Source organism: Gambusia affinis, linkage group LG17, assembly GCF_019740435.1.
Source record: "Gambusia affinis linkage group LG17, SWU_Gaff_1.0, whole genome shotgun sequence".
Taxonomy (NCBI): domain Eukaryota; kingdom Metazoa; phylum Chordata; class Actinopteri; order Cyprinodontiformes; family Poeciliidae; genus Gambusia; species Gambusia affinis.
The window spans coordinates 12485031-12503525 of NC_057884.1; the positions used below are offsets into that span (position 1 = coordinate 12485031).

An 18495-nucleotide genomic window follows, 5' to 3' on the forward strand; every position below is an offset into this window, starting at 1 on the left:
GGTGGTGTCAGAGGTTTGATGAACTATTTGTAAAACAAATGTAGTGCATAAAGATAGAAATGTTGTCATTTGTTGGAATTTTCTTTGAATGGTGTAGAGGTAGTACTTGCTCTTTCTTAGTCTAAAAATATTAATATTTTCTTCAGTGTTTACTCTGAAAAAAGACAGAAAGAGGACTAGAAAAAGGCAAAAAAAAGAGAGCAGAAAATTCTTCTCGTATTCAATAGGCATCTGTGACAGCGAGAGAGTGCTGAGAGATGAGAGTGAGAGTGAAGACGAGGAAGATAATAGAGGTGAGGGTAAGGTCAAAGCTCCAGTCCGTATTGGCAATTGAAGGAAAAAGCTCTTGTTTTTGGTTTGGTACTCAGTCAGAGATTGAACTGGCGGACCTGCCGAACACGGGGCTTAAAGCAGCTCAGGTTTTATTGACAGAGAAACAAAATCCACCATCTTATTTGTCTTTTCCTTTTTATGCCACTGCTTTTTTAAGAAGCAGAGAAGGATCTTTGACTTCTTGCACAGTGAAATGCAGCAGAGACTGAGGTATGATCATGAGGAACATGCAGCAAATCAAAAATAAACTGACTCCAAACAGAGGACTTCTTTTCCAAGTTATTTCTTCTCATATCAACCTTTATGATGTAATGCCTTTTCAATTTAGTAGCATTTGCCTGAAATATTGCAAATAACCCGCTTTAATTTGTTTCCACATTGTTTTGATTACCCCTTGTTGGATAAATTAAAGCTTGTTTCCATTTAATATATTTTAACTGGTATTGCAAATGCTCTGCATCTGTTTTTTAAGTAGATTCTGTCAGATGAATTTACAGTCCTGACAGATTTTCTGCTATGTGTTACAAGTGATAATGGTTTCAAAATAAATATGAGAACTGGCAGTCTGTTATCAGATGATTTTGACACTGATGTATATTTCTGCACACACAATCTTGTAAACACGCAGCGATCATGCTTTAGAAATACCCCTAAAACTTTTCACATTCTTCATGTCACCACAACAAACTTTAATGTGTTTTATTTGAATTTTATGTGACAGACCAACAAAAAAGAAGTGCAAAAGTTTGAACTGAAAGGAGCAGTACGAATAATAAATGTGTGATGTTCAGTCAGTGCTTTGAAGAACCATGTAAGTCCTTTGGGGAATTTCTTTACTAGCTTTGCACATCCAGAGTTTGAACTGGAGCAGATTTTTGCAGATTGGAAAAAATGTCAGTTAGATTGGATGGAAAGCATCTTTTAAAAGTAATTTTTAGGTCTTGCCACCAATTCTGGATTTTACTTTGGTGTGGACTTTGATATAAATGGATCCAAAACATTCCATTGTAACTTTGGCTGGAGTTTTTTTTACTGGTGAGAGATGAACTTCTGGTCCTCTCTCAAGGCTGTTGCGCTGTCTGAAAGATTTTCTTTCAAAATTGCCTTGTTTGTAGCTCCATCCATCTCCTTTGAAAGAAAATCAACACCCACAGCATGATGTTGCTTCCACTGTGTTTCACTGGAGGGACGGTGTGTTCAGAGAGATGTGTAGGGTGGATTTTTTAAGGCCAATGGTCAATAGACAGCTTTCTTTCACAAGTGTGCTTTGTCCACTTGTGAAAAATGAGAAATCTTTTTTTCTCATTTTTGTGATTTTACCTCTTCTTTTTTTTGGATGACAGTGAGCATCACATTTAATGTAAGATGTTCAAACTGTGGGATATATTTTTATAACCAAATTATGCAATTCTTTGTGTTTCATAACAGCAAAAATATTATGAAAAGTCAAATTCCTGAACACCTTTGCGAGAGGCAATAAATTAACAGATCAGCAGGTGGATCTCAGTTTTGTTCTCTGATGCATGACTGTACATCAGGTGGAAAACCACTCTGCTTCCCAAACACAGAAGTGTTTTCAAGCACTTCTGTTCTGCTCATTCTCATAGCTGCTCAGCGGGATGTGGGCGTGCAGCATCGGCGTTACCGTGTCTGGATGCTGCCTGCAAGCATGTAACTGCAGCTCTTTTCCCTTTCCTGCAACCATGCCCCTGCTAATTATTCAGAGGAGTTCAGCGGGGTGTTAGGACAGCGTTTTCCACATGGCCAATAAATACACAGCACCTGTGTTTGCACAGCCTTTGGCCACTGATTAAACCAGGAAATATAAATGATCTTATAAGCTGCTAACAGCGAGTCCTTTTTTTTTGTTTTTTTTGCTACACTAGAAAAATGAAAAGAAAAAAAAGTGTTTCACATTGTTATTTGACAGTAAGGAATAATGGATGAGGCTCATTTTACATTCGTGTCATGAAAGGGGAATGTTTCACTATGATCATAAAACATGCATCATATAGATTTTGAGAGATGTATCTTGAGATGTTTCAACCAGTTTGCACACTTATCATGATCTGGTACCCAGCTTAGGCAGTTTTAGTGAAATAGTATTAATTAAGCATATTTGCCTATTCATGGATTCTCTTAAAGAGAGGAAGAAGATTGAAATATAATATTTATTACCCTTCTAAAATATCTTATCATCATCCGACTGATGTTGGAATCTAGCTGAAATGAGTACAGCTCCTCTCTCATCTCTTCGCGTTTCGCAGGAGAGAGAGGGGGGAAAAAAAATGTTTCCGAGATGAGTAATTTTCTGTCTTACATGTCTGGAGAGGCTCATTTATCAATGAGTTCGAAGGAGAGCTTGTTTTGCTTTTTAACACAACTGGTGTGCCTTAGCTGTGAATATATTTCCTGATGTCTTGCTTGCCCCCCCAGCCTCCGTCTTTGCCTTAGCATTCAGTGGTTGGCAGACAGCTGCGCCAAACACTGGAGGAACTTTTGACATTGACTGGGAGTGACGAGGCAGTGCAAGCAGATGTCTTTCTCTTTGCTTTGGGACAAACAGCATCCTTGACCTTGTCATGGCTAATTTTAGTGCTTGGCTTATCACAGCGCCAATGTTTATGTCTTTCATTACACATGCTGTCATTACAGGAGGGACATCCTTGTAATTATGGGTGCACTCTACTGTTTGGATGCTCATAGGGGTCATGCTAACAGCTTAGTGTGTGCTCACCTTTAGGATGCTCCATTGAAGGTTAGATCTGTGTTTTATGCAGATTTCTTTATTTTTTTTTGCACTTAAATTGACATAATCATGCTTAGTGCCTTCCTCTACAATCATCAAACCTGAGTCGCGGGCTTTTCTTCATCCACTCAAACACTCTCTAGGCTTTGTTTTCCTTTGAGGTGCCTCTTTCTACCTGTCCTAGTGTGAAAATGGGTCAGTATTTTTCTGTTCTCAGTTGTCGTCGGATGGCTCGGTGCCCAGGCTAGTGTGCCAAACACGATCCTCACAGCTGGGTGGACACAGGGGAGAAGAGGAGGGCAGTGCAAAGTGTTGAGAGACCCCGGCCCCTCCACTTCTCCCCGGCATGCCAAATCTCTTTCCTGTTCTGCAATGCCTTTTGTGAACTGCACTCATTCATGCACAGTTGCACACACAAAGACACAAACAAACATAGTAAAAAGTTTCCAAAGCACAGAAGGATCAAGAGTGTTTTCATGGAAAAAAAAATTAAAAATGGAGTAGGCATCTGTTTCTGATGAAACAGAAAAAAATACATTTTTAGCAAGACATCTACTTCAACGGCATTAAATCCATATAAGATTTTTCTGATAAATTTGAATTCTTCGTTTTCCAGATAGGGTTAGGTTTCTTCAAAAGAAATAGGACTTCTTAAGTGAAGTGATGAAATTATGAACAGTTCATAATTTCAGTTTTTGCTTCAAACCTTCAGATTTTAGCTATAAATCCACACAGCATAACCCAAATCAAAGATGAACTTTGTGAGAGGACAATTATTGTCTAGGAATGACCTATAGGCATTTAGTTTGGTTCTAAATTTTTACCAGAAACCTGTGATGTCACTTGCAGAAGGCTGTTGACAAGAGATGTCCTTACAATCTGAGGTATTCAGACAACGTTTGCCAGTCAGCAAGTGCAAATGTTGCTAAGTCTAGATGTGGGATGCTGATAAGTTTATGAGTGTGCAAATGCAACCCGGCCACTTCAGGTTTTTTATTCCGTTGTTTTTCACGAATGTTTCATTTTTAGTAGAACTGTACATCTTAATTGTCACATTATATATATATATAAATTTTCAGTGATTTATGTTTTTTATTTTTTTGTATAAAAAACCAACAGATTTTTCAAAGGTTTACAAGACCAAGTGTGTTGTAAATCCATTATCTGATTTATTTTAATTTTTTTACATATTGTGCTTTCAGATAAAAATGCTGATCAGACAGAGCTTGTTTCATCAATAATTCCACAGTTGCTGTCGGCTTTTGCCCTCTTCCTGTTTACATGACTACAAGGCTTGTGAAAATGTTTAAGATCAGTCAGTGTCTCACTGATAAGCTGTTTGAACCTCGCACACGGCATCGCTTCACTTGAGGAAGACTAAATAGTGTAATCGCTGCAGAGAGAGAGGAGGAGAGAGACAGTAAGGCATAAAAACGGATATGAGGGGAACAGCTGAGTGAAGTCAAGCTGAAGAACCAGCATGTTGACTCATGAGGGAGGATGAAACAAGTAGAACATACTATCTAGTTACTGTTTGTGTTGCTTTTACCAGTAATGGATCCAAGTTACAAGTTTGCATATGCTCATCAAGGCTAATATTTTATGTGAAATTTTGACTTTTACAAACCTCTGACTGATTCCTTTTCCAGGGGGGAATGATTATCAGTAATACATATTGCACACAGCTGAGGTTTCTGTGGATTTCCTCTAATCCACACATTGTCAAATTTATACATACATGCTCAAATAAACACAAACACCACTCTCTAATATTTGGTGTCATGTCACTTAGCAAATTGCAGAGAAACCTCAAGGCATTTGTGGCCATCAACCAGGTTCTTGCAAAATTCTGGTTAAACATTTGACAGCTTTTCTTGTGAGAACTTGATAGATCTCTCCTCAGTTGGTTGCTTTCCTGGTATTCATTAATGGTTTTCAATGCAAGGTCCACAAATTTTTCTGTGTTGAATAAGACCCTTATCATGATGCTACCAACAAGACACTACAATAAAACTTTTCTCCAGAAAGTGGCAGCTCTTGGAAACTAAGAGACATTTAAGGAAGTATTAGGAGTGTCTAACCCTAACCCCAGTGCTGTGTGAGGTAGCTGGCTTATTCTCACAGAAAGAATTGCATAGCCACAACAATCTTTAAATTATTAGATATTTTTCAAGAACTTCCAGGAATGCCTAGTGCTTAGGGTTGGTCATTCCAAATATGTATGATATGTGTTATGATACGTCCAGAAATCCTTCCCAAAATTCCCTAATACTTCTCTTCACTGCTATGTAGCCAAGTGAAGCTACATAGCAGTAAATTTTGTATTTGCAGCAGCTGTGTCTCAGGACTGTCCTGATGTTAGATATGTGTGTTTATGTCTCTTTCTGGATATGTCTCTTTCTGGAGTCCACATCTCTAAAGATCTTCACAGCATGCTTAGAAACTGTTATCCTGCCCCTTAGGAAGCATACACAAACACAACGGAGGAATGTTCATTACAAGTGTATCTACGCATGACAGCATCTGGCTCAGTTTCAGTTTCCTGCTACATTTTATGGAGTAATTACATACAATAATAAAACTTCCCTCTTAAGCATCTGATAAACAATAACTAGATGGCTAATGTTCCTTTTCTCCTATCTCTCTCTCTCTCTATATATAGATAGGTAGATATAGATGTATATCTATCTATCTATCTATCTATCTATCTATCTATCTATCTATCTATCTATCTATCTATCTATCTATCTATCTATCTATCTATCTATCTATCTATCTATCTATCTATCTATCTATCTATCTATCTATCTATCTATCTATCTATCTATCTATCTATCTATCTATCTATCTATCTATCTATCTATCTATCTATCTATCTATCTATCTATCTATCTATCTATCTATCTATCTATCTATCTATCTATCTATCTATCTATCTATCTATCTATCTATATAAAACTGATCAATCGATTTTATATATATATATATATATATAAAATCGATTATATATATATATATATATATATATATATATATATATATATATATATATATATATATATATATATATATATATATATATATAAAATCGATTGTATATATCGATTTTATATATAAATATATATATATATATATATATATATATATATATATATATAAAATCGATTGATCAGTTTTGCCCTACAGAATGTTTATATTGCTGATATGGAAGGTCTGTGACAGTGAGACGTGCCCAGCTGTGTTGTCCAGTATTATAAGTGTAATAATTGCTAATAATATGACGCTGGTGTCTTATTTAGAGCCTTTAAAGTGCAACACACATCAGTGACATAGAAATTAAGCTTTATTTACTTTCTACCTAACAGTACACACTGGCCGGTGTGTTTTTCCCAATTGATGAAAACCTGCAGAAAATCGTTTCACTGGCTGATTGATGGGAACAGCTGGTTCCCTGAACTTCCATGGCAATATAGATGGCCGCATCCTGACGAAAGTCCCATTTTTCTTGCAGCGCTTGCTGCTCTCTAGTCACTTTCACCCATGTAGTCTTATAGTTTAGAGAAGTGCTGGAGTATGCTCTTTCAGCAACATCCATGCACAGCATGTGTCATAACTCTGCTTTATCTCTTGTCAGCACCAGTGACGTCATGTTCTCCATGACAACCAGTTGGAGTGATGCTGAAAACTTCAGCTTCTTTGTATACTTGTCTGTGACGTCTGACATTTTATTGTTTATAACCTCATTGCACCATGGCCTACATATTTTGATCACCGATAAACATTTAGTGTTAAAACTCAGAGGGATATCGTTGTGTAAAAGTTTTATATTTTAAAATATTTTTTTCTTACCATTCCACTCACTACTTGTTGGAAAAATAAGTTTGACTTAAAGCAAGATGTCTTATATCAGGCTTTATTGTTCTGTGTGTCTGGTAACTGTGCTCAAGCTGACTTGGGGCATCTTTCTGTTTACAATAGCAACACCACACACAAGCGCACAGCTACAAGCAAAAATTATTCTGAACAGACTGTAGAGATAACATTGCCTAACAAGTGCAAATTTTTTAGCTTATTGAATAGCTAAACATTCACTGCAGAAATGCTTTAATCATTACTCTCCTCTTCCAGGCGGAGCTGACGGGCATCAAATGGCGCCGCTACAGCTTCTGCAGCGGCGGAGAGTACGGGCCCGTGATCTCAGCCCCGGCCCAGGATGACCCGGTTCTGCGCAGCTTCATGCACTGCGTGCAGGCCAACCTGCTGTGTGTGTGGCGACGCAAGATCAAGCCCGATGCCAGGGAGTTGTGGATCTTCTGGTGGGGCGAGGAGCCCGACTTCTCTGATGTCATTCATCATGAGCTGAAAGGTGAGAAAGCAAGGGATGGGAAAGAAAAAAGTGTGACAGAGATGAAGGATGAGGCTCTCAGCTCTGCTCTATCCGTCTCAATTATTTTTTCATCCCATCGGTTTTTACCTCAGCTTCTATTGTGCTCTCAAAGTTTGAGTTAGAAGCTTGTACATGAGACATAATTTGATGGCTGCTCTTTATGATGCTGCGCTTACTTGTATAGACTGGGGAAATATTGCATGGGATACAGCTATATTGTGGTTTTAGAAGGGTTTTATGAAAAACTGGCTGCAAAAAAATATAATATGGAGGTGCATGCCAGGGATGTGAGCCGCTTGAGTGCCAAATGGATCTAAGCATTAAAGTGTGCCTGAACATAATACACTACATGAGCCGCAGAGGCTAACATGTAGCAAAGTCAATATTCAGGTTATTTAGTCGGCTGCAGATTGGAGTTGCTGTGCTGTTTGTTCAAGATGTTCTGGAGACATTGATCTGTTTTCTGTGGAGCGCTCCTGTTTTTGAGCCTCATATAGCATAAATGTGAAATGTGTTTGGTTTGCAAACTCAAGCATTTTTGTGCTGCTTCAGGAGTATCGCTGTGATGAAGCACAGAGCGACGGAGTTGGGTTTTTTTTTCTCCCCTTGCTACTGTTTACCAGATACCTGGATTTGTGCCTGTGCGTGTTAGTGAAAATTACACTGCGATATCTCACTTTGGAGAGTGCTACTGTCAGCATTATTGTCCCTATTTATAGAGACATTTGCATTATCTCCCTGTGCACGTGTATGGCTGTCCAACATATCGACCGAGCCACAGGAAGACAGTGGGAGACGGGGGGGGGAAAGGAGAGGGATTATAATGGGCTTGGTTTTGCAGAACAACAGCCAGGAGGGGAAAACAGGTATATTGGTTTGAGAGGTTGAAGCATCAGTTACCTAATAAGCTGACTTGATGTGAAAAGGCCTCTCAGGGGCTGCAGTAAGTATTTGCCAAATGTTCTAACTGCTGCTGCAGGGAGAGCCCTTTACTCTGTACAAATGAGGAGCAGAGAGTTATATTTGCATCAAGCTGTACTTACGTACAAATAAGTGCACCATCCTGCAGTGGTACACAATGGCCTCCCTGAATAATGTATTTTGTCGTCCTTATTGATTTTGAAAGATCCACACGGGCTACTAACTATCATAATAACACAACGAGTCAGTGTGGCGAGAGGAAGAGGTAGCGATTTGATTTTGAGAGCAAAAACTTCATTACCTGAAGCCATAAAACGAGTATGTAGGAGGGCGAAATTTTAGCATTACCTCACCAATTTACGTGCTGCTAATGGCTGCCGAAAATATTGATTATGACTCTCTTTGAGGTCCAGTAAACTTGATAATAACTGAGACAATTCTATTACATTTTATGGCTATTGATTTGGAGCTGCTGCAGTTGTGTCACTGCTTTCAAAAAGTGTGATTTTATTTGTCTGTTTATTCATTCAGACAATAAAGACGTAATCAGAACATTGGTGTGAAGGACTTTTTTTTCCCCCCATGTCCTGGGTTTCTGGAAATTTTTTGCTGTTGGAGAAATTAATTGTAATCTTATATTGTTTGAGCTTTGTTGTTTCAAAACCTACTGTAATGTTTAGGTTATTAAAAAGTACATATTACTAAGTACAAAGTTGGTTGTTGAAATGATTACTGTTAAAGCTCACCGACTGCAAATCTACTACTTATAGATAAACTAAGCTTACATAGAGCTTTTCCAGTTAAATTTATCAGTATTACACATTTAGTAGCAGCAGAAACGTCTTTATAAGGGTAAGCTCACATACAAAGAATTATGTTTTACATTGAACTAATAATAACACCAATCAGAGCTTTGCAGCTGAGTTCACAGTTTTTGTAAGAACTATGATTATCGTTGTTCAAGCTTCAGTGCCCATTAATTTTCTCTAATAGTCTCTTTAAAACTGGCTTTGACTCATATTTTAAAATAGTAAAAATTGTATATAATAATTTGACTGGCTATAAAATATGGACCTTTACATTTGTTTTGACTTTTCAAAGGATAAAGCAGAGCAACTTTGTTGTATCAAAGTTTGAATAAACCACAGACATGGCCAAACATGTCTATATCACACAGTTACATCTTTAATCAGCCCACCTATACCGAAAAAGCTAACTTTGACTCTTCTTTTCTCAGTAGTCCTTGTTGAAAAGGAGTTGTGTTATGCAATCTGCCAGCCTTTAAGCATGGTATGTTCACGCATCAGAAAAGGAAAGGATTTTTTAGTTTCTGACCAGCTAATTTCTTCAAACATCTCTATATTAAATATCAGAAGAATGAAGATTCATGACACTCAATCTGACTGTATCTGAAAAGTTGAACTAAAAACAGGTGTTACTACTACAGGCTGTGCTTGTATTTGCATAAATGTTTCTTTAGGAGGATTGCTTTGGAAAAAATAACAGGTGCTCACTTACACACAAACACCTACACAATTGCACAATCCCGCAGACACACACTGTCTTCTTTCAGTAATGATAACAAGACTGCTTCGTTTATTTTGTAAAATCTCACAGGCTTTTCTTTATAACTCCCATTAACTCGCCTTAAATAGCACTTAGGGTGTGAACAGGATTTGGTAATTGTTAATTAAGAAGATGCTGGATTTTCTCCAAATTACAATCAGTCATAACATGGGGAATATCAGTGTTTTATCAAGACTTAGGAAGCTTCAGACCTGAACATCTATTTGCTGTATTTGCTTCTCTTTCCTTCAGTTTTTGTTTTTGTCTCCTTCATGAGGTTTTTCCTTTTACTCTTACTTTATCTGATATCCCCTGGTTTTGTGAAGGTGCCTTGCTGTCTTTCAAGTGCAGCAGAATGTCTTAATAATATCCATGCATTACATGATCAGCTGTTGTTTCATTTAGTGTTAGAAATCTGAGTTTCTCTCAAAAATGTGTCTCTCATGTACATCTTGGAAGTAATTTCAGACTAGACAGATGTAAAGAGCTTTTAATAATATAATATGTACATCAGCTCCTGTGAGAGGTTACATCAACTACTATTCAATGTTTTCTGTTTATGAAGACCAAAGGGGTTTTCAGAACGAATATCTAGAGGAACCAATTGCAGCAAATTAATGATTGTTGTTGCTAATCGATGCCATATCCACTCACAAATTGTGTGAGTTAATTCCTGCGACAGAGACGCTCTTCCATTCAGAAACGACTGGCTGATTTATGCAGATTTGACAGAACGGCAACAGCTGTCGCTGTGTGAATAATTAGCAGGCTGTTTCATGTTTTGAGTCATAAATGAAAATTAAAGCAGTGCAGATTTCTGTGTGAAAAGGCGAAGACTGATGTCCGTCTGGAAAATTCTTAGAAGGCTTAATTGCATGGATGGCAACATGATGTTGCTTAGCACTCATTACAAAACGGTGCAAAATTGGACTGCGAAATTTTACACAAAATAAAGGATTGTTGGCAATAAGATGTATAATAACTCCAACGGGCCCTAAAATAATGCAATTTACGTTGGAAATCTAATGATTTAAACTTGTATGTAATTAAAGAAACATAAATTTAATTTTGGCACACAGATGAATAAAACAACCCTATAAAAATCTGCTCCTTCACTCTTTGATACTCATGTGTTACATTTCTGTCCCAATCTACTTTTGTAACCAAAAGCTAAACATTGTGCATCAGTTAGTATCTTTTAGTTGAACTAATTATTTTCATCGATTAAGGGATGACAGCCAAATACTAAGATCCCTCATTTAATTCTATTTTGATTTCTAAAACTTTCAGATTATACACTATTGCTGTCATGTTTCTGATCCCATCTTGGGCTGGTTTACTCTTATGAAATGTGAGACATTATAACGTCTGATCAAAACAAACATAACTCTAAGCAACTTTCCCCTGGTACAGATTTATCGATTTAGGACAAATTCTACTTGATATCTGTCCTGAGCTTAAAAAGACTAGAAAACTGAACACTGTACTATAATTAACATTACAGTATTGTACCATTAACTGAAGTATCACCTTAAAAACTTGTGAATTGACATTTTTATACATGAAAATCATGCCCAGTCTAGCTCAATAACATTAATTTGTCCTCTTTCTTCAGGATTCATCCATTAGTCTGTGAGATATTTTTTTGTAAGTGCAAAAAGTTCACATTAACACCTCTGGATTCTTACTGAAGACTATAATTAAAGTGTGATATTATTATTTTTGAGTGGTGGTATGGCTTTGAAAGCAGTTTTTAAATGGTCTGTTAGGCCAATTGAATAGCAGAAATAATGACTGTTAAAGATGTTTTTAGGGTAAGTTATAAAACAAAGTAATGTTTACACAGTAAAGCATGATAACTCTTTCAGCCACTTCCCTTTGCTCTAACTTTATCACCGGTGTCCATGACTAGAAACTCATTGGGTTTTCTGTCTGGTTTGCTAACTTCCCATTTTTCAGTAGTTAATTTTCAAACTTCTTTGTATTTGTTTGTACTAAAGTGATACTACGAAAGTTAATGCAGACACCTAGTATGTGTCGTATTTGATGCAGTTGTGTAAATGTCAACACAGGTAGAGAGATCATGACTCTGAGATAGATTTGGCAGTATGTGCAACTTTGACCCAGTATTACCACTTTTTTTTTTTTCTCAGCTCTTGCCACGACAGCACTGTAATGGCTCCTAACGAAAGACCTTAAGATGTCAAGTTCAGCTCACATGGACTTGCTTTCCTGAAATCAGATGGTCTGAAATATATGCAGTATATTAAAAACTCAGCGTGGGCTGAGTACAGTTTGCGAAGAAACAGGATTAATGTGTTGAATGGGCTGAGTCATCAACGTGTTGCCAGCACAGCCAGAGAAAAAGTGACATATTTTGGACAGGGGGACATAAATATGAATGCACACACACACACGCACACACACACGCACGCACACGATCACGCAAATGAGCAGGCTGTTGTGGACACACATGCATAAACTAGCATTGAAAATGGATAGACTTATAGTCGTCTAACAAAGGTATCAATAAACATCTAGTAAATTTGCATCCACATGCAGAAACAGTGTTGTGCATCATGACATGAACAAAAACAGACTTCTCATTTCAGTGTGTCGGTAAAGATAAAATGATTTGTATTTATCCTTTAGTACCACAATTGTGTGAAAGTTGTTCACTGCATTTTTGCATTAGAGAGCTGAACAACAATAATAATATAAATGATTGGACAAAAGTCACACTGCAGGATAATTGGACCTCTTTACAGCTTCAAACAGAACTGCGTCACAGTATCTTCAAAACTTAGCACACAAAAACTTTAATTATCTTGACATCTTGAATGCTTATTAGCTTGTTTCTGTAATGATTGCAGAAAACACACAGGTTAATCCAGTAGTATAATTTGAATAACCCATTGCAATGCATGGCGGCTCGCCAGTGGTTTTTATGCCAGACCTCTGATGTTGATATGCTTTCATAGAATCTAACAATCAATAAAGTAATAAATAACACTACCAAGGCACTAAAGGTTACTTAAAGCTCACACACGGAGAGATCTGCTCCTAAGACTCTGCTAATAAGAAAATCTCTTTGTCGTTTGCCCTTTCATGTACTTCTATTTTTTGCCGGAAGTGTTGGATTTTCAAAGACCAGTGTTGTTTGTTACATGGAAATTGTGGGAAATCTTTACCATCTTCTGAAAGCAGCCAGTAATTTTCATAAGAAGAAAAAATCAGAATAAAAAAAGAGTGCATGAATGTCATTGAAGGAATAGTTTGTCCTTCCTTCTAGTGATGTATCCCTAGAAATTTTTGTAAAATATTTCTCTGTTTAATACAAGTTGTGTAAAACCATGCCATCTTAATGTGCCTTACATGTGGAGATTAATAATTATAGTTCAAATGAATTAACATGTCATGCAGTGCAGCCTTTTTGCATAGAAGACAGTCTGTCCCTCATTTAAATTAAAGGAGAAAGAAACAAAAGAATTTTTTGTCTTTATAAAGTAAAAATAACCAAATTAAATGATCTCTTTTTTTCGTCTATCAGAACTGATTACATTAAATATTGTACAGACTATTAGCAATGGTATAGGGATATGGGGTTTACTTAAGCTAATCCTATTGATATAGTCAAACTAAAATAAATAGTTTTACATTATTATAGTTTACAATAGTAAATGTGCATTCACATTTACAAATTTAGTAATTTCATCTCAAATGAGAACTCGGCTCAATTTTGTCAGCTCACAGTAAGAAAATATTTTTTCTTTTTTTTTTTTGCCATTTCTGTACCGTTGGTGTTTGTGGTTTGTCGTTGGTCCTCAAAAGTATAGTATTTTTTGGGGACTTTTTCAAATCTGCTTTTAATTTGCCAAAGGAAAAATCCTTACAAAAAGAAGAGTCTGCATTGTGCATCATAATGAGGGTTTTTTACACACAAATTTATGAGAATGAACTCTTTACTGAGTAGTCTTCATGTGATTTAGAAAACATCCAAATGAACATTAGTGTTTTTTTTTAGCTTACTTGAACTGAGCAAATCTTTCTGTATCAGACTTAAATTACGCTCAGTGTGAGGAGTGAATGGCTGCTGTAGAATCTGAAGGACTTTTTAATCAAGCCTTAGCTGCTTTTTGAAGGAAAAAGACACCAATACTAATTTGCTTACAGGATCTGGATTTAAGCTTGCTCTGCAGTAAGGTTTTTAAACATGAAATTGTAGACTGATTTCTATTCACTACTTTTAACTTTTCTTTCAGACACTTCTTGTATTTCCAGCCAAAATAGTATCAAAGATGTTTTTTTTAGGTTTTGTTATTCATTAATTTCAGAAATTTATTGAAGAATCATGACTAAAGTTCTTTGAAACTGACCACAGTTAAAAATATAGTATTTTTGCAGACTTTTTCAAATCTGCTTTTAATTTGCCATAGAAAAAACATAAAAAAACAGTTAAAATGAGCACCCAACAGAGTCCAAAGGATCTAATAGAGACCAATATAAAGACTTTCAAATTTCCAGCTATTTTGATTTGTCTATTTCAATGACTATCATGCAAAAAAAACAAAACAAAAAAAAACAGTGTCCAGCAAAATCTTTGATTTAAACGATAGTTTCTTTAGTTTCTGTATTTGATTTTTATGAACTAATGAAAGTTTATGAAAAGTATGCCAAAGTAACATGGTGGGATTCTTTGCTGTAGTGCAATAACTGAATAGGATATAAAATAAACACAGGATTTGATCTGTTAATCAAGAGAAATTGACCAATTCTTATGTCTGATTGATTATCGGTGCACCTGTAATTATTCTGCAAATAATGTACAGGTATTTGTGAAATACTTACAAAAAATGCTGGCTTAATCAATTATTGATTCAAGTTAAGACTTTCAGTGGTATGAGGTGAACCTCCACAGCTCTATTCACACATAGTTTTCATTTTGTCACAAATCAACACATTTACAGACTGAAAAGTCAAATAAAAGGGTGAAAGAGTTAATCAAATCCAGTTTATTTTATTCTGACACATGACAGTGGAAATATGTGGGGATTTTTTTGACCTTGTAAATGCTTATAACAAGCAGTATCACTTGATAAAACCCATCCTCCCCTTTGAGACAAATAGCTGAAAAATGTGTCTGAGTCAACTATGATAAGGTCTTAGTCACAGACTCACAGCTGTCTGCAGTCAGCCGCCACATCACACTAACCAAAAACATGTCCAGTAGAACCAAATAACAACCCACTTAGCCTTCTGTAATGTAGCATTTTTAGCTTCTTATCTGGTTAATCTGTGGAAATGTACATTTTAGGTAATAACAAATATGAAATGAGGACGTACGCCGGTGATTTTTCCAGATATTTGCATAGGTTTCTAGAAATGTACAGATTTCCAAAGCTTAACTTGAAGGATTTTATAAGTAGAAAACAAACACTAATTCAGTAGATATAGAAAAAAAAAGAAAATCCATCCTCAATACACACAGGGGCTTCAATTCTCAGGTTTTGTATATCAGGACATAATGAAAAATGGGCTCTGGTTTTACCAGGTACCGAACTGATTTAAAATTCAAGGGTACAAAAATACACACAGATTACATGCTGGCAGTATTAAATAAAAATAAAGCCAAAGAGGAAAAGCAGCGAGTAAAAAAACTAAGTACACCCCGCAACTTGACAGCTTGTATAACCACATTTAGCAGCAATGATTTAAAGGACGTACTTGTAGGCCTTTTTTTTTTTTTTACCATTTAATTGTTAATTTTCTTTCTTGTGTTTTGAATTGTTCTCTCACGTATGGACCATCGTAAAACAAGCTTTAACTGTCAAACAGATGGATGCACATTTCACACTTGGCAAGAGGTTTTTGTGACCAAACATGTTGCACATTTTATGGCCAGGCATCCGCACTTCGGTTTTATTATCTTTCTTTGAAGAGTTTCTAAAGAGTTGTGGCATCTCTTCAATACTCTTTCAAACAAGTCAGACTTGAACTTTAACATGTGAACTTTAACAGCTAATATGCAGGGCAAAGGCCAGAGAGTCTGGAAAAACTACTTTGATTAATTTCCTCATTTCTGTACTAAGAGCAGTAACTAACAAGCTTGAAACACCTGTAAAATGTGACGAGACTGGAAAGAATTCAAGTTTAGATGGTAAAGAAGGTCAAGCTCCACTGTTGGAGAAAGGTTTATTCACACATTACTTATATTGTATAATAATATTTGTGGAGGGCACTGTTTATCTTGATGCATTTACTGCATTTTTACTCCTTAGGCTGCAGGTTATACTGCATAACATAAAGCCTCTTTAAGGTTTTCTTCTGTGCCTGCTTTTTGCCAAACCAACATTTTAACAGCTTCAGTCTGCTTCTTTTTCAAAATCTGACAGCATCCATAACTGCAGATTGTCTTCTCTCATCCGTCAGCTGGCAGATAGAAATGCAGTTTCAGTTCTCCATTTTTGTTGGAACTTACTAAAATCTGAAACAAGTACTTTCAAATCAAATAAAATTTTATATGTATAGCACATTTCAGCAGCAAGGCATTTCAAAGTGCTTTACATCAAATCAAACACAAACACAATGCAACATAGAATCAACAATAAAAACACAACATCAAGTCAGATTCCGTCAATAAATTTGCAATTGATTACGTTTCAAATACAACTCTAAACAAGTGGGTTTTTAGTTGAGATTTAAAGGGAGTCAGTGTTTCAGCTGTTTTACAGTTTTCTGGAAGTTTGTTCCAGATTTTTTGGTGCATAGATGCTGAATGCTGCTTCTCCTCGTTTGGTTCTGGTTCTGGGGACGCAGAGCAGACCAGAACCAGAAAACCTGAGAGGTTTGGAAAGTTGATACAACAACAGCAGATCTTTAATGTATTGTGGTGCTAAACCATTCAGTGATTTATAAACTAGCAACAGTATTTTAAAGTCTATTCTTTGAGCTACAGGTAGCCAATGGAGCGACTTTAAAACTGGTGTTATGTGCTCTATCTTCCTGGTTTTAGTGAGAACACGAGCAGCAGCATTCTGGATCAGCTGTAGCTGTTTGATTGATTTGTTGGACAGACCTGTGAAGACGCCGTTACAATAATCAATACGACTGAAGATAAACGCATGGATGAGTTTCTCTAGATCTGGCTGAGACATTAGTCCTTTAACATTTTCCTGGAAATGTTCTTCAGGTGATAGAAGGCCGACTTTCAGGACACAACTTGGACACCTTCTTCTCTGTTTTGGTGCAAAAGCCAAATTATTTTTCCCAGTCATCATAGCAGCTGCCTAGTCTCCTTCCTTTCCTGTGGTGTGATTTTCACACTTAAAGGTGACTCATTAAATGAACTCTACCTAAACACTTAGACGTGAGTCACAACTCTGGATCTAAATGGAGTATAAGGCTTTCTTACTTCGTCATCCTTTATTATTGATGATCCACATTCACTGCCACCCATGGAAAAGATGTGTAAAAATCTTAAAAATATTTTTTAGGTTTTAGTGCAGCATAATTTACTTCTCTAAAATTTATTGCAGTTTTTTAATGATGAGATTTAATGATTTTTCTTTAACTTTTTTTTAGCTTCATAATCACTTTGCGTGGTGAAACTTGGTAAACTTTATCCTGACTGTATAAATATTGTTTGTTTTCTTGCAGCAGTTTCTTAATCTGCTTAATGGTGCAATCAGCTATATTTTCAGGTGTAAAGTTCTTTGGTTTATTTACTCCTTGGAATGTCTTTTGTCATTGAAGGAGCGTTTAAGTTTGCCAAATTTAAGCAGTCGTTAAATTTGCCGATGCACTTTCTTGTTTATGTGGCCTCGTCAATGAGCAACACATAAACTACTTTGCAGCCACGGCAACCCTAACACAGAGTTCACAGTTTATGAAATCCAAATTATTCTTCCTTTTTAATTCACAAATCTTTATAAAAGCATCTGCTTGATCCCTGAAAAATGAGGTGACAGTTTGTTTTATAAGCCTTTAACAATGGATGAATGAAACTAACAGCAGGAGAAAGGGTGTGGGTGAAATATCACCTATTCAGGAGATTCAATCACAGAAAACCTAGAGCTGATGACTTTGATAACACTGCTGGTGGTGCTCCTATGTGCCACTGAAACAGCATGTGATATAGGTGAATGCAGGAACATAAGAAAGAGTTAGAGAGTCATTCAATAAGCCATGTGTAGCAGGTGTTTCCCAATTAAACTGTGATCTATCACATATGTAATGATAGATCACATTTAATGAGCCATGTGGAGCACTCGTACAGCTAAGAATTCAGCTTTACTATTTTGTATTTGTTTTGACATTTCTTATATTTTGACGTGTCAAAAGCCATAAACATCAATACGTTTTAATGGAGGTTTTATGTGGTTTTTACATAATAGGCCATTTAAAAGTTACCACTGGCCTTTAAAAGTCACCAAATTAGAGAACATGTAGAGTGTGGTACTTTGGGCTATAAGTAGGTGTATTTGAGATTTGCCACAAGCCATGTCAGGGACTCAGCACAAATGGTTTCTGGTCAGATGAG

At 36.4% G+C, this 18495-nt stretch overlaps 1 protein-coding gene across 2 annotated transcripts in view; it reads left to right on the forward strand.

Annotated features, from left to right (window-relative positions):
- LOC122819478 (mediator of RNA polymerase II transcription subunit 13-like) overlaps positions 1 to 18495 on the forward strand; it is a 95241-nt gene that overhangs the window by 16206 nt on the left and 60540 nt on the right. For both annotated transcript variants that reach the window (XM_044096235.1, XM_044096234.1), the window contains exon 2: positions 7211 to 7448. In XM_044096235.1, the coding sequence (XP_043952170.1) occupies positions 7211 to 7448 (238 nt within the window). The remainder of the gene's footprint in view (positions 1 to 7210; positions 7449 to 18495) is intronic.